This window comes from Anomaloglossus baeobatrachus, chromosome 2 (genome assembly GCF_048569485.1).
Source record: "Anomaloglossus baeobatrachus isolate aAnoBae1 chromosome 2, aAnoBae1.hap1, whole genome shotgun sequence".
Classification (NCBI taxonomy): Eukaryota; Metazoa; Chordata; class Amphibia; order Anura; family Aromobatidae; genus Anomaloglossus; species Anomaloglossus baeobatrachus.
The window spans coordinates 720,188,763-720,204,509 of NC_134354.1; the positions used below are offsets into that span (position 1 = coordinate 720,188,763).

Below are 15,747 nucleotides of genomic sequence, written 5' to 3' on the forward strand. Positions count from 1 at the left end.
GGGTTACGAGCTTATATATTATGGCCAAAATATGACCAATACCTCACATTTATTATCAATTTTATTATCGCACAATTTTGCAGGATGCAGCCGGTCCCCTGGGATGTCTGTCCATTGTGCCAATGCACCTAGGTGCTGGGCAGCCCGCCTGACCTAATAGAAGGGCGTGATCAATAGGCTTTGCCTGGACACTGTGCATTGCACGTATCTGTGTGACTGACGCCCTATATTAGATCTTATTTGTGTGCAGTTTTTTGCCAGCAACCTCCCCCTCCTGTTGTAATAGGCTGGGGGTGGTTGTTTTATAGGCATTCTGCACCTGTGATCTTCCAACCTTTATCATGGGGGGCCGTATGCATCTTGCATGTGCTTTTGCCACTATGTGACCAGTCTTTGGCTGTTGGCTTTATTTTTGGTGAGTTTTTTATGAATACACGGTAGGAACAAACTATAAAAAAGGAGCACCAAGTGTCCTTCCCTCCATTCTCCTACTTCTGCGAGTTCATCAACGGCATCGCGGAACGTAAGGCAGACCCCAGCTTCACCTGTGGAGAACCCACAGACTCCACTTCACCAGCTCCTAGGTATGAAAGCACTCATCAAAATGACAGAAAATGTAGGGGCCCAGTATCAGTCAAAAAGACCGATGTTCTACCACCTACACCGTCACCACCAGACAAGGGCAATGAAGGCGGGAAGGAGGAAAATCCAAACCGTCAGTGTCCAATTCACAAGCTGCCACACCCCCTGAAGAAGTGCATTAGCTTCAGGAAGAAACCCCTTCAAGAACGAAAGGAACTCTTGAAAGGGTTTGGGGTATGTTTCAGGTGTTGTGCCTCTACAGAACACCTTGCCAAGGACTGTAAGGTTACAATTAAGTGCATGGAGTGCGACAGCACGGATCACGTACAAGCGCTCCACCCATCTCAGCCTGATCCTGCACCTACACCTTCTCCTACCACAAGTCATGGCGGGGAGAGTACAGGCCAAGCTGCAAACCACCTCACAGTATCCTCCTCGTGCACTGAAGTCTGCGGAGAAGATCTCTGGGACAAGTCTTGTGCAAAAATATGCCTAATAAGGGTATATCCCAAAGGTCACCCAGAAAGGGCCGTGAAGGTGTACAGCATCCTGGATGACCAGAGCAACAGGTCACTCGCCAGGTCTGAACTCTTCGACTTGTTCGGCTTAAAAGGAAATGCCTACCCTTACACACTAGGTACTTGCAGCGGCATCTCAAAAGCTAGCGGAAGAAGAGCCAGTGGTCTCGTGGTAACATCTCTTGAAAATACCGTAGAGATACCTCTACCGACACTTGTCGAGTGCAATCAGATGCCGGCTAACCGGGAAGAGATTCCGACACCTGAGGCAGCTCTTCACCACCCTCACCTGAGAACTATCGTCAGCAAGATCCCACCTCTTGATCATAGTGCAAAAATCCTGATTCTGATTGGAAGGGACATCCTCCGGCTACACAAAGTACGCCAACACATCAACGGGCCACACGATGCGCCATTCGCTCAGCGCTACTACTTAGGCTGGGTGATCATAGGAAACGTCTGCGTAGGCAAAATGAAGAGTCCCAACACGATCTCCTCCTACAAGATGCACATCCTCCCAAACGGTCGCGGCACTCACTTTCAACCATGTCCGCATCACTATGGGGTGAAAGAGAGGCTGAGTGACACCAGGTGGCGACAGCAGTCTCCCGACTGCGCGGATGCATATCATCTCTGGGATGACGACTTCGGGTCAACAGCGTTCGAGTCTACAAACGAAGACAACAAATTGGCTCCGATGAGAGAAGACAAAGAATTCATAAAGATTATGGATAAAGAATTCTCTCAAAATTACTCTAACAGTTGGGTAGCCCCATTACCCTTTCGGTCTCCAAGGCCAAGGTTGCCAAACAACTTCCAGCAAGCAACTGCAAGGTCCTCCTCTCTAAAACGCAGTTTGGAAAGACAACCAGAGATGGAAAAATGCTTTGTTGAGATTACGCAAAATATCCTCAACAGAGATCATGCTGAACAGTGGCACCACATTCCCACCGAACAAAACCCAGCCGACCGAGGAACGAGACTCACTACTGCATCCAAACTCGGCGACAACATGTGGCTGACACCTCCAAGTATCTTATATGAGGAGACCTGCGATAACTACGCCGGCAACATGTACGAGCTGGTGGAACCAGAATCTGACAAGGAAATTAGACCAGTCGTCTCCGCTCGCTACACTTCAGTGACATCAAAACAGAAGTTGAGACCTCATCGCTTCGAGCGCTTCACAAGTTGGTCATCTGCGGTACGAGCCGTAGCTCGTCTTATTCAAATCGCTCACTGTTTCACCGACTACAAGTCTTCAACGTGCCACGGCTGGCACATGTGTGTGATTCGTCCAGTCACCGAACTCGTGCTACCTTTACCAAAGGAAAATGTGACATGAACTAACTTTGTCGTTGGACACTGCCACAGCGGGGAGCGTACCTTTCCTTACCCCTGCTGTACGGAGACACAACTGTCCGTGTCCAATTGAACCTTGAACTTTTCCTTTGGATTAAAACTTTACCGTTGGATTATTGGGTTGGAGGAAGAGTTGGCATGTTTGCGGCTTCCCCAATCTGAAGATGGGTTTGTTGAACTTGGATTCATTTTTTACATTTTCTACTTTTACATTTTTACGCAAGGACAATGCGTCATCAACCAAGCATGGACTTGAATTCAGTGCATTACTGTTGCATTTTTTGTGTTTGTCTCTTTTCTCGTTACAGGTTTCGTGACATCGAGGGACAGGATAGACTCCTTACGTCGTAGAAGGACTTGTGAAATCATATGATTTCAGACGGGGAGTGTTGTGTCCCATGAATGGGAACAACCTGTTGTATATAATTCTTGTATTGCATATTTTTTCCTCCTATCAGGAAATTCCTTTATTGTTACTAGGTAGATTAGACTGTATGAAGTTTGTCCCTATGTACCTCCCTTAGTTGGCTTCTGTATAGAAAGCTCCTCCCTTCTCCTTCAGTTTAGTCTAGAGGAACCATTGCTGAAGAGACATGTCTGCAACCCTGTACAGATTATTCCTTTTCACCTGCCTTTACTTTGTACTTAATACAAGATTCTAGAAGAAAACTACAGCGTTTCTCCATGTCTTTCTACAAGTCATCGTTGGACTGAGTTAACACTATCTGTGGAAGCCGGTAGAGTGAGTAAAATCATACAGTTATCTAAGGGACTGATAATTAGAGCGGTTGGATTCATTGCTACCAGGAAGAGACAGAATAGTTACTGTTTTGAACTGGAGTCAATGGGCAATGGAAAGCCAGAGAAGGGATTGGCAGAGAGGAGAGGTCGGGGAGTAGCGGGGGACAGGTGGATTACTCGGGCAGCATATTTTAGAATAGATTGTAGGGGTGCAAGACTGTTAGAAGGGAGGCCAAAGAGAAGTTGCATTACATCCTTGACTGTATGGTCCAGATGTTCTCTAGAGAAGAAGCTTGGTAAGTCAAAAGCAGCTTCTTCAGAGCTAGAATCGAATTAGTGTTAATGTATTAAAAATTATTCCGATTTTTTTTTTATTTTGGTCATACTCTTTCCTACCTGAACATATTTTTCAATTGTCTTCAGTACTTCCATGTTAAATTGTTTTCCAGGAATCATCGACATATCCATGTGGCTCAGAAGACTGTAGATAATTTGCAAGAGAGACTGCTGCATGCTCGGGAGGCCTTTTTCTAGTAACTGGAGAGAACACACAGGTAAGACGTTCTATAGAGCTTTGCTTTCATTAATCATTTATATAGAGACTAGAAGGTGGCCCGATTCTACGCATCGGGTATTCTAGAATTTACGTATTGTGTAGTTCATGTATGATTTTTGTTATATATATATATATATATATATATATATATATATATAGATGTTGTTGTGTGTAGTTACCAAGTGTTTGTGTAGGGGCTGTACATGTTCTGGGTGTTGTCTGGGTGTGACGGGGGGTGAGAGCGGTGTTGTATGTGTGTTGCGTGTGTTGCGTTGTTTGTGGAGCGCTGTGTGTCTGTAGCGTTGTGTGTGTGTTGCGCGGTTTGTGTGTGTGTGGTGTGTTTTGGGGGGAGGTATGTTTTGTGCAATGTGTGTGTTGTGCGGTATGTGCGTATATTTGTGTGTGCCGCGGTGTTTGTGTGTTGGGTGTTGTGTGTGTGCAGCGTTGTCTGTGTGTGTGGGTGTCTGTGTAGGGCAGTTGTTTGTGGTTCCCAGTGTGTGTGTGTGTGTAGTGTGTGGTGTGTTGTGCAGCGCGCGCGCGCGCGCGCGCGTGCGTGCGTGCGTGCGTGCGTGTGTGTGTGTGTGTGTGTGTTGGGGGGAGGTGCGCACTCCCAAACGTGCTCCATCCCCCATGCAGCGCACTCCCCATCGTGCTCCATCCCCCATGCAGCGCACTCCCCATCGTGCTCCATCCCCTATGCTGCGCACCCCCCATCGTGCTCCATCTCCCATGCTGCGCACTCCCAAACGTGCTCCATCCGCCATGCTGCGCACTCCCAAACGTGCTCCATCCGCCATACTCCGCACTCCCCATCGTGCTCCATCCCCGATGCTGCGCACCCCCCCATCATGCTCCATCCCCGATGCTGCGCACCCCCCCATCGTGCTCCATCCCCCATGCTGCACCAGCATCAGCCTCTCTGCCCCCAGCATCAGCTTCTCTGCCCCCAGCATCAGCCTCTCTCCTCCCAGCATCAGCCTCTCTCCTCCCAGCATCAGCCTCTCTCATCCTAGCATCAGCCTCTCTCCTCCCAGCATCAGCCTCTCCTCTCTGTCCACAGCATCAGCCTCTCTCCTCCCAGCCTTCCCCAGCATCAGCCTCTCTCCTCCCAGCCTCCTTCCTCCCACCCTCCCCCAGCATCAGCCTCTCTTCTCTCAGCCTACCTCTCCCAGCCTCCCTCCTCCCAGCCTCCCTCACCATCAGCCTCCCTCTCCCAGCCTCTCCAAGCATCAGCCTCCACCAGCATCAGCCTCTCTCCTTCCAGCCTCCCCCAGCATCAGCCTCCGCCAGCATCAGCCTCTCTCCTTCCAGCCTCCTCCAGCATCAGCCTCCCTCTCCCAGCCTTCCCCAGGATCAGCCTCTCTCCTCCCAGCCTCCATCCTCCCAGCCTTCCCCAGCATCAGCTTTCCCCTCCCAGCCTCCCTCAGCATCAGCCTTCCCCAGCATCAGCCTCTCTCCTCCCAGCCTCAGCCTCTCTCCTTCCAGCCTCCCCCAGCATCAGCCTCTCTCCTTCCAGCCTCCCTCAGCATCAGCCTCCCCTTCCCAGCCTTCCCCAGGATCAGCCTCTCTCCTCCCAGCCTCCTTCCTCCCAGCCTCACTCAGCATCAGCCTTCCGCTCCCAGTCTCCCCCAGCATCAGCCTCCCCAAGCATCAGCCTCCACCAGCATCAGCCTCTCTCCTTCCAGCCTCCCCCAGCATCAGCCTCTCTCCTTCCAGCCTCCCTCAGCATCAGCCTCCCGTTCCCAGCCTTCCCCAGGATCAGCCTCTCTCCTCCCAGCCTCCTTCCTCCCAGCCTCCCCCTCCCAGCCTCCCTCAGCATCAGCCTTCCCCTCCCAGTCTCCCCCAGCATCAGCCTCCCCAAGCATCAGCCTCCACCAGCATCAGCCTCTCTCCTTCCAGCCTCCCCCAGCATCAGCCTCCCCAAGCATCAGCCTCCACCAGCATCAGCCTCCCTCGTCTCAGCCTCCCCCAGCATCAGCCTCTCTCCTCCCAGCATCAGCCTCTCTCATCCCAGCATCAGCCTCTCTCCTCCCAGCATCAGCCTCTCCTCTCTGTCCCCAGCATCAGCCTCTCTCCTCCCAGCCTTCCCCAGCATCAGCCTCTCTCCTCCCAGCCTCCCCCAGCATCAGCCTCCCCCAGCATCAGCCTCTCTTCTTCCAGCCTCCCCCAGCATCAGCCTCTCTCCTTCCAGCCTCCCCCAGCATCAGCCTCCCTCTCCCAGCCTTCCCCAGGATCAGCCTCTCTCCTCCCAGCCTCCGTCCTCCCAGCCTTCCCCAGCATCAGCTTTCCCCTCCCAGCCTCCCTCAGCATCAGCCTTCCCCAGCATCAGCCTCTCTCCTCCCAGCCTCAGCCTCTCTCCTTTCAGCCTCCCCCAGCATCAGCCTCTCTCCTTCCAGCCTCCCTCAGCATCAGCCTCCCCTTCCCAGCCTTCCCCAGGATCAGCCTCTCTCCTCCCAGCCTCCTTCCTCCCAGCCTCCCCCTCCCAGCCTCCTTCAGCATCAGCCTTCCCCTCCCAGTCTCCCCCAGCATCAGCCTCCCCCTCCCAGCCTTCCCCATGATCAGCCTCTCTGCTCCCAGCCTCCTCCAGCACGCCGTGCTCCTCTGCCGACACTCACACACCCGATCGCATCCACTCACACACACCCGATCGCATCCACTCACACACACCCGATCGCATCCACTCACACACACCCGATCGCATCCACTCACACACACCCGATCGCATACAGTACTCACCTCCGTGACAGCCGTGTCAGTTCGGGGAATGCGCGGGGGGAGGGAGGGGGCGGGGCCAGAGCTAGCGTGCATTGCGTGAGGGGGGCAGGGCGTGGCGTGGCCGAATTGCCATGCCCTGCAGGGTGCCGGGGCGAGAGGCCAATCTGTGGGGGGGGCGGAGCCTGGGCGAGCGGCTGGCCAATCCGTGTGGGGGCGCAGCCTGGGCGAGCGGCCAATCCGTGTGGGGGGGCGGGGCCATGGCGAGCCCAGCGGCCAATCAGCTTTGTGTCACCGTAAGGACACAATTTTAGAGCATGACAGACAGACAGATAGACAGACAGACAGACAGACAGACAGAATAAGGCAATTATATATATAGATGATGACCCATAAATTACCTCTGCTAAGTAAGTCACCATGTTGATGGTAATATCGGTAAATGCTTCGTGGAGGTATCTGCACACCACGTTCACCCAGGTAGACACGTCTCTGGTGTAGCTGTGCGTTTTGTACAGGGTCATGACGTGAGCCAGGTTGGACAGCTTGGGATTCTTTTCTTCAAGACATACCTAAGAAAGAGGACAAGATGATTGCTTTTTACACTTTGCAGGCAGATATACAAGGTACAAATCAGACGAAGATCTGTCAACATCAAACCTGTGCAATTCGCTCTGCGGCTTCCTTACAGAAGTTGTTTGGGCTCTCAAAATGCTGAATTAAATGGGGCAGCAGACATAAGATATTCAATGGAAAACCTGAGGATGAAGAAACATGATGATTCATTACAATAAACGACATTTAGTTTTAGAGTTAATTATTGAAATTATACATATAGTCCAATGTTTTACTCTACATGGCAAAAACCAATTCACTAGAAATTATATCAAACTAATAACAGATCAATGAAATATATAGGCTGGGTAAAATATTTGGTCCAGATTTATATGTGATGTAAAAAAATATGACTACATACAATACAGCCACCACTAGGGGGAGCTCACTGCATACAAATTTGTACAGCCATCACTACAGAAAGTCCACTGCATACAGATTTATGCAGCCATCACTTGGGGGAGTTCACAGCATACAGATTTATACAGCCATCACTAGGGGTAGCTCCCAGCATACAGATTTATGCAGCCATCACTAGAGGGAGCTCACTGCATACAGATTTATACAGCCATCACTAGGGGGAGCTCACTGCATACAGATTTATACAGCCACTACTAGAGAAAGCCAACTGAATACAGATTTATGCAGCCACCACTAGGGGGAGCTCACTGCGTAGATTTATACAGCCACCACTAGAGAGCCCAATGCATACAGATTTATGCAGCCATCACTTGGGGGAGCTCACAGCATACAGAAATATACAGCCATCAATAAGGGGAGCTCACAGATTTATACAGCCATCACTAGGGGGAGCTCACTACATAAAGATTTATACAGCCACTACTAGAGAGAGCCCACTGAATACAGATTTATGCAGCCACCACTAGGGGGAGCTCACTGCGTACAGATTTATACAGCCATCACTAGGGGGAGCTCCCAGCATACAGATTTATACAGCTATCACTAGGGGGAGCTCCCAGCATACAGATTTATACAACTACCACTAGGGGGAGCTCACTGCATACAGATTTATGCAGCCACCACTAGAGGGAGCTCTCCGCATACATATTTATACAGCCACCACTAAGGGGAGCTCACAGCATACAGATTTATACAGCCACCACTAAGGGGAGCTCACAGCATACAGATTTATACAGCCACCACTTGGGATGAGCTCACTGCATACAGATTTATACAGGCACCACTAAAGGGAGTTCACGGCATACAGATTTATACAGCCACCACTAGGGGGAGCTCACCACATAGAGATGTATACAGCTACCACTAGGGAGAGCTCACTACATACAGTTTTATACAGTATGAGCTCCTAGTGGTGGCTGACTCCCCACCACAGGCTCCAAAGCAATCTTCTTTATGAAGGGAACACATCAGAGCTTAAATTTGCCCATAAACATTAGAGCAAAGTTAGCTCAAGCTTGACTATTTCATAAGTCCCAGATGACTTATGTGTATGAGACACTTCTGACTTAGGATCAGGCATGTCCAATTCTTTGTTTTCATGACATACACTTGCTCAGTTGAGCATCCATGTGTATTAGAAAGTGAATATGAAGAACAGCTGTGAATCAACCAGTTACTGAAGTTATATTAGCACCTTTAAAAAAAAGGCAGAAACTTACCTATGATTTGTGTACAGTCTACCATAGAGACCCGAGAAACGGGCGTCAGCAAACTGAAAAGCTGAAGCGTCAAGTCTGTTGTAGTGAGAGACGTGAACCCTTTCAGGAGTAGTTGCTGCAGCCCAGAGAAGTCTGACCATTTCAGCTGTCCTTGTAGCTTCTCCAGCTTTTCTCGGTTTTCAGACTTGTCCAGCGGCAAATGAGACAAAAGTTTGTTCAAAAGTCTCAGTGCCATCAAATACTCAAATTCAAAGTCTGATTCCATTAGGGCTATAGCGACCCAAAATATGGTGGACAACAAGTTAGTAGGGTTGTTTATGTGAGAGGGATCAGTCACATTGTCTTTTAGTGAGGATGAACTCCTGGTTTTAGGAGAAAATCCCTGTTGAGTACAAGCTTGAATCCTGTCCAGAGTGGCACTGCGAGGAGGATCTGAGGACTTGTCCACCACACCAAATTTCTTAGGAACAGAGAAGCTCCTTTGGTGGCGGCTACGTTCAGCAGTGGCCGTGCTTCCACCCACCATCCCAGAATTCACGTTCAGCTGACCAGTACTTTTCCTGTTTGCAGTTAACTTTGTATTGGAAGTCAGATCAGGAGATGACGACCTGAAGAGGACAATATGACATTCATGAAAAATGTGCTCCTCCTGCAGACAATACCGAATTACAGCTTCTAAATCAGATTTCTAAGAAGTAGCAGCTATATCTGGAAACCTCACCGAGTCTCCACCGCTGTTCCCATTGTCTATCATTGACTGCAGCGATGACATCACGTTGACAGCGCTTTAGACAATCAGTGAACTCAGCAGCTCATGCAGTCTGCTCGCAGGGATCTGCTTGGTTCATTTTTTGGCTGCAGCACTGACATCATACTAACAACACACACCAGTAGCAGAGACACACTGAACCAGGGGAGGGCGAGTAGAGCATTTTTTTTTGTTGACTTTTAAACAAACTCCACCTTGGAATAGGGGTTTTCTGAAACCGGAAAACCCTTAACTACATTTCCAAATTAGGGGGCACGCTTCATAAGCTCATAATTGGACAATGTGAATCTCATATAATATATCAAAATTTGAACAGTGACGATGGCAAAACCAGAAATCTGTAGACAACTTGCCCTTTGTCATTACAGAGTACGGTAATGGTTTGCTGCTTCAAATGCCTTTGACGATGCTCAATGACGTATTGATTACTACATTATACACTACACTCCTGAAGAAGAGCAATAACCCTGACACAGCTGTCTATACATGGGTGGCTCTGGTTTGGCTGATATCCCGAGACATGTTTCAAGACTCTTTCATGCTGGGTCATTGACTTATAAGATAGAACTAGGGAGAATTTTCGTTGTACTTTGCATACTTTTTTCATTGAACAATGCTTGTAAGAATACATATAGATGTCCAAGCTTCATTGTCTGTATATGGACTATAATGCCTCTAGAGTTTAGGACAGTAGACTCTTGATGGCTACGGAAATTGCAGTATAAACCTGGATTGTAAAATTGAAGTGTGAAGCCAACTGATGACTGTATCACCTCAATGAGGACAAGTCGCCCCCTCCCCCATATACAGGTTCCCATTATCTTATTTATGCAAGACTACTGTATTATTGAAAGTTATGGGTAAATCTTCAACTGTCCTCTCTTCTGGAAATCTGAAGACTCATGTAAACAATGCAGTAGCAGGCAAAAGATTGTAAGCAGCTTGTCAAATTGTAGAACGAGTGCCTGTGCTACAGAAAGAGGGGACGCAAGTGGGCAACATTTAATGACAGTAGCACATTACCTGTACAGAGGGCACTTGCTAGATCAGTATACCATCCATATTGAGTATACTTCATTAATTTTATAAATTTTATACACACACACACACACACTTAGGCGGGCTTTGCACGTTGCGACATCGCAAGCCGATGCTGCGATGTCGCACGCGATAGTCCCCGCCCCCGACGCAGGTACGATATCCTGTGATAGATGGCGTAGCGAAAATTATCGCTACGGCAGCTTCACATGCACTCACCTGCCCTGCAACCGTCGCTCTGGCCGGCGACCCGCCTCCTTCCTAAGGGGGCGGGTCGTGCGGCGTCATAGCGACGTCACACGGCAGGCGGCCAATAGCGGCGGAGGGGCGGAGATGAGCAGGATGTAAACATCCTGCCCACCTCCTTCCTTCCGCATATCCTACGGAAGCCGCGGTGACGCCGGTAGGAGATGTTCCTCGCTCCTGCGGCTTCACACACAGCGATGTGTGCTGCCGCAGGAACGAGGAACAACATCGGACCGTCGTGTCAGCGTAATTATGGATTACGCCGACGCTGCACCGATGATACGATTACGACGATTTTGCGCTCGTTAATCGTATCATCTAGGCTTTACACACTACGATGTCGCATGCGATGCCACTTTCAATTTGACCCCACCGACATCGCACCTGCGATGTCGTAGTGTGCAAAGCCCGCCTAAGGGATCTAGGAGCAATATATAGTTCAGTGCCTACATACAGCACCACAGCTATCCACAGTTTGTGCCCAGTATTGCAACTCTGCTCCATTTAAGTGAATAAGGCGTAGCTGCAATGCATAGTCTGTGGACAGGTGTGCCAATGTTTTTGGAAGGAAAAAAACAGCTATATTTTTGTAATCCTGGACAACCTCTTTGATGTAATCGAAGAGTCAAACCATTTTGGTTTCGGACTGAGCTACAGAATGAGTATTCAATTTGCTAAAAAGAAGAAAAATATCATTAACACTAGAAGTCCCAGAGAGGGGTCATTTGACATTTCTACCATTGAAACCCTATGGAGCTCGAAATTCCTGGGACTTCTAGTGTTAAAGAGGCTTACCACTACTAATGTGATCCCCTTTCCTTTATCCTAACTCTTCCTAACACTTTCATAATATACTTCTGCCATCTACTCTGCTCCTGTAAGCCTACCTCTAAGAGGCTCAAAAATACCTTTATTGTTGTTGCAGCTTTGATCAATCCGGTTGCAAACTGGAATTGGATCAACTGAGCAGGGCACGTCACTGGTGGGAGCGGGGCTGCCTGTCTGTGAGTGACAGCAGTCTGGGCACACATGCCACATGCCCAGATAACACTTCACGCTCCTCTCAGCCCTCACCAGTGATGTGGCCTGCTCAGTAAGTCCGATTCCGGTCTGTAGTCGGAAGGATCAAAGCTACAACAACAATAAAGGTATTTACGAGCTTCTTTGAGATAAGGTTATAGGAGCAAAGTAGATAGCAGAAGTATATTAGGAAAGTGTTAGTTGGGAAGAGTTAGGATAAAAGAAAGGGGATGACATCAGTAGTGGAAAACCTCTTTAAGTAATGCAATACTCCACCACGTATGCATGCATCAACTGTAGTGCACAATCTTCTACACATTATACTTTCCATTTGCTAGCTGAAACCTGACAAGTGGAAACATTAATTTTAAAGCACTGGGCTAGCACATAAAACATTATCCATATACAAGAGAGGGTTGCGGCAGGCGTGTTATAATGTATGGAAGCCTCTTCATTTGCATAACAATGCCACATTTTTTATTTTATTATTCTTCTAAACATAAAAAATAGCCCAATAATCCGCTGTTCTCTCCAAGGGAAGCCATAGGGGAAATGTAGCATTACATGCCCAGTTATTTAAGTGAATGGTATTCCATGTAAAATATATGAATGGGCTGCGTCTGGGTCTGTTTTGGAGAGAAGAGAGGATGTCCCTTTAAATGCTTCACCATCAATACTAGGAAATAATGTCAGAAGTACAGTACCCTGCTCAAAAAGCCAAGTCCTTAATTTAAGATGGGTGGTAGTCTGACCTCTGAGACCCCACTGATCTGTTTTAAGTTTATGGGGCCGGCTACACTTTTCTGGGTGACCAGAAGCTGCAGCACAAAACAATTAAGAGGACGTGAATCAGCATGGCAGCCAGGTCATTCTCTAAATTGATGGGGCCAAAGAAGTTTGACCTCCAGTGATCATCAAGAAATGGCATACCTAGCAATAGGTGTACCTCTATAACATTAGGTGCCTATCATACATGGTACAATATGTTCTTATAAAGTAAAGTATGCTATGGATGTATAACGCAAGACCATGACCATATACCTGGACAGCACAGCCAGCAGATCACTGTTCTTCAGACAGTCCGCCAAGTTATCAACGGCAGCTTCCAAAGTAAGGAGGACTTCCATGACATAGCCCTGCCAGCAAAATAAATAGTAATTAGATTCTCAGTGAATGACGGTGCCTAAAATGACAATTAAATATTAATACAGTCAGTAACAGTATCAAGATTTCTCTGTAATAAACAAGAATATATTGAGGCAGAGTTCAAACAGTTAATGAAAAAGTAAAAATAGGGAAAAGGGTATTAAAAAAGCTGCAATGGAAAGAGCCCAGTATTAGATCCATGTTGTCATCATCATAGGACAGTAGACTCTGCCATCCTGACGATGGGTTTCCGTAAAAACGTCCAGATTTGGGATTGCAGCAATCTGGCTGTTGTTATATTCCCAGCAGCAGCTGTCTCGAGCTGTAGTTTTATAAATGCTGGAGAGCTGCAGGTAATGAATCCCAGGAAAACCATCCATATACACATTACTCAATGATGATTTCTAATTAGTGATGGGCGAACCCACAGATATCCGGAATCGGTGGGTCCAACCGGATTAAAAAAAAAAAACAAAAACCCGGTTAGGTCTCGGAAGCAGATTCCCATATAAGTCTATGTGTACCCGAGTCATGCGATTTAAAATAGTGGTAGAAAGAGCAGGCAAGATAAGCCCACGTCTGGGGGTTGCAGCCTGTAGCCGTATACTTTTTCTGTGCTAGGTATCATATCGGGTTGACAGATTACTGGGAGGGGCTGGGGGAGGACCCAGCGGTCATTGTACACATTGGCACAAATGACAAAGTTAGAGGTAGGTGGAAGGTCCTTAAAGATGATTTCAGGGAATTAGGTTGTAAGCTTAAAGCATGGACCTCAAAGGTGGTATTTTCGGAAATACTACCTGTGCCACGAGCCACACTAGAGAGGCAAAGGGAGATCAGGGAGGTTAACAGGTGGCTCAGGAATTGGTGTAGGAAAGAGGGTTTTGGGTTCCTGGAGAATTGGGCCGACTTTTCAGTTGGCTACAGATTTCTATGCTAGGGATGGGCTGCATCTTAATGGGGAAGGTGCAGCTCTGCTGGGGCAGAAAATGGCTAGAAGGTTGGAGGAGTGTTTAAACTAGGAATGGGGGGCGAGGGTATTCACTTTATAGAAGGGGAATGTAGTGCAGATAGTGACCAGGGCACAAGTAATGAAATTGGGGGTGGTACGGGGGGAAGGGTTAGGACAGTTAATACAGTAAGCAGGAATACAGGTACAGAGTCATACGTAACGTGCATGTACACTAATGCCCGAAGCCTCACAAATAAGGTGGAGGAATTAGAATTAATATTGTTGGAAGAAAATTATGATATAGTGGGGATATCAGAGACATGGCTGGATGAGAGCTATGACTGGGCTGTTAATTTACAGGGTTATAGCCTATTCAGGAATGACCGTACAAATAAGCGAGGGGGAGGTGTGTGTCTATATGTAAAATCATCCTTAAAACCCATCCTGCGTGACAACATATGTGAGGGTACTGAGAATGTAGAGTCCCTATGGGTGGAGATAAGGGGGGGGAGAATGAATAATAAAATACTGATAGGGGTGTGTTATAAGACGCCGAATATTATCCAAGAGGTAGAGAATCTCCTCATAAAGCAAATTGATAAAGCAGCGAGTCTCGGAGAGGTAATTATTATGGGGGACTTTAACTATCCTGATATAAATTGGGGGAACAGAAACTTGCAGTTCCAGCAAAGGAAATAGATTTTTGATAACAATGAAAGATAATTACCTTTCACAAATGGTACAGGACCCCACAAGAGGGGGAGCACTACTAGACCTTGTACTAACCAATAGGCCAGACCGCATATCAAATATACAAGTTGGGGGTTACTTGGGGAATAGTGATCACAAAATAATAAGTTTTCATGTATTCTTTAGTAAGATGTCTAGTAGAGGTGCTACAAGGACACTAAACTTCAGGAAAGCAAATTTTAAACGGTTGAGAGATGATCTTAGTGCAATAAACTGGGATGATGTACTAAGTAATAAAAGTACACAAAGCAAATGGGAGACTTTTATGAGCATCCTGAATAGGGCTTGTGCAGAAAATATACCCTATGGGAACAAACATGCTAGAAATAGGAGGAAACCCCTATGGCTAAATAGAGCTGTAAGGGAAGCAATAAAAGAAAAACAGAAAGCCTTAAAAGAATTAAAGAGGGTAGGTAGTGATGAGGCATTATATAATTATAGAAAATTAAATAAAATATGTAAAAAGCAAATTAAGTTAGCTAAGTTTGAGACAGAGAGACTCATTGCGAGAGAAAGTAAAAATAATCCTAAAATATTCTTTAACTACATAAACAGTAAAAAACTGAAAAGCGATAGTGTTGGCCCCCTTAAAAATAGTCTTGGTGAAATGGTGGAAGGGGATGAGGGTAAAGCCAACCTGCTGAATGACTTTTTTTCTACGGTTTTTATACAAGAAAATGCCATGGCAGATGACATGACCAGTGATACCATAAATTCACACTTGAATATTACCTGCTTAACCCAGCAGGAAGTACGCCGCCGCCTCGAAATCACTAAGGTTGACAAATCTCCGGGCCCGGATGGCATACACCCCAGAGTACTACAGGAATTGAGTTCTGTGATAGATAGACCATTATTTTTAATCTTCTCAGATTCCTTAATAACAGGGTCGGTACCGCAGGACTGGCGCATAGCAAATGTGGTGCCAATATTCAAAAAGGGGACAAAAACTGAGCCGGGAAATTATAGGCCGGTAAGTTTAACCTCTACGGTTGGTAAAATCCTTGAGGGTTTCTTGAGAGATGCTATATTGGAGTATCTCAAGAAAAATAACCTTATGACAGAGTATCAACATGGGTTTATGAGGGATCGATCCTGTC

At 47.3% G+C, this 15,747-nt stretch overlaps 1 protein-coding gene across 8 annotated transcripts in view; it reads right to left on the bottom strand.

The window, feature by feature from the left end:
• FRY (FRY microtubule binding protein) overlaps positions 1-15,747 on the bottom strand; it is a 645,836-nt gene that overhangs the window by 72,979 nt on the left and 557,110 nt on the right. For all 8 annotated transcript variants that reach the window (XM_075337351.1, XM_075337349.1, XM_075337348.1 and 5 more), the window contains 5 exons: positions 12,841-12,935; positions 8,727-9,334; positions 7,132-7,229; positions 6,873-7,043; positions 3,600-3,740 (listed from right to left, as the gene is read on the bottom strand). In XM_075337351.1, the coding sequence (XP_075193466.1) occupies positions 3,600-3,740; positions 6,873-7,043; positions 7,132-7,229; positions 8,727-9,334; positions 12,841-12,935 (1,113 nt within the window). The remainder of the gene's footprint in view (positions 1-3,599; positions 3,741-6,872; positions 7,044-7,131; positions 7,230-8,726; positions 9,335-12,840; positions 12,936-15,747) is intronic.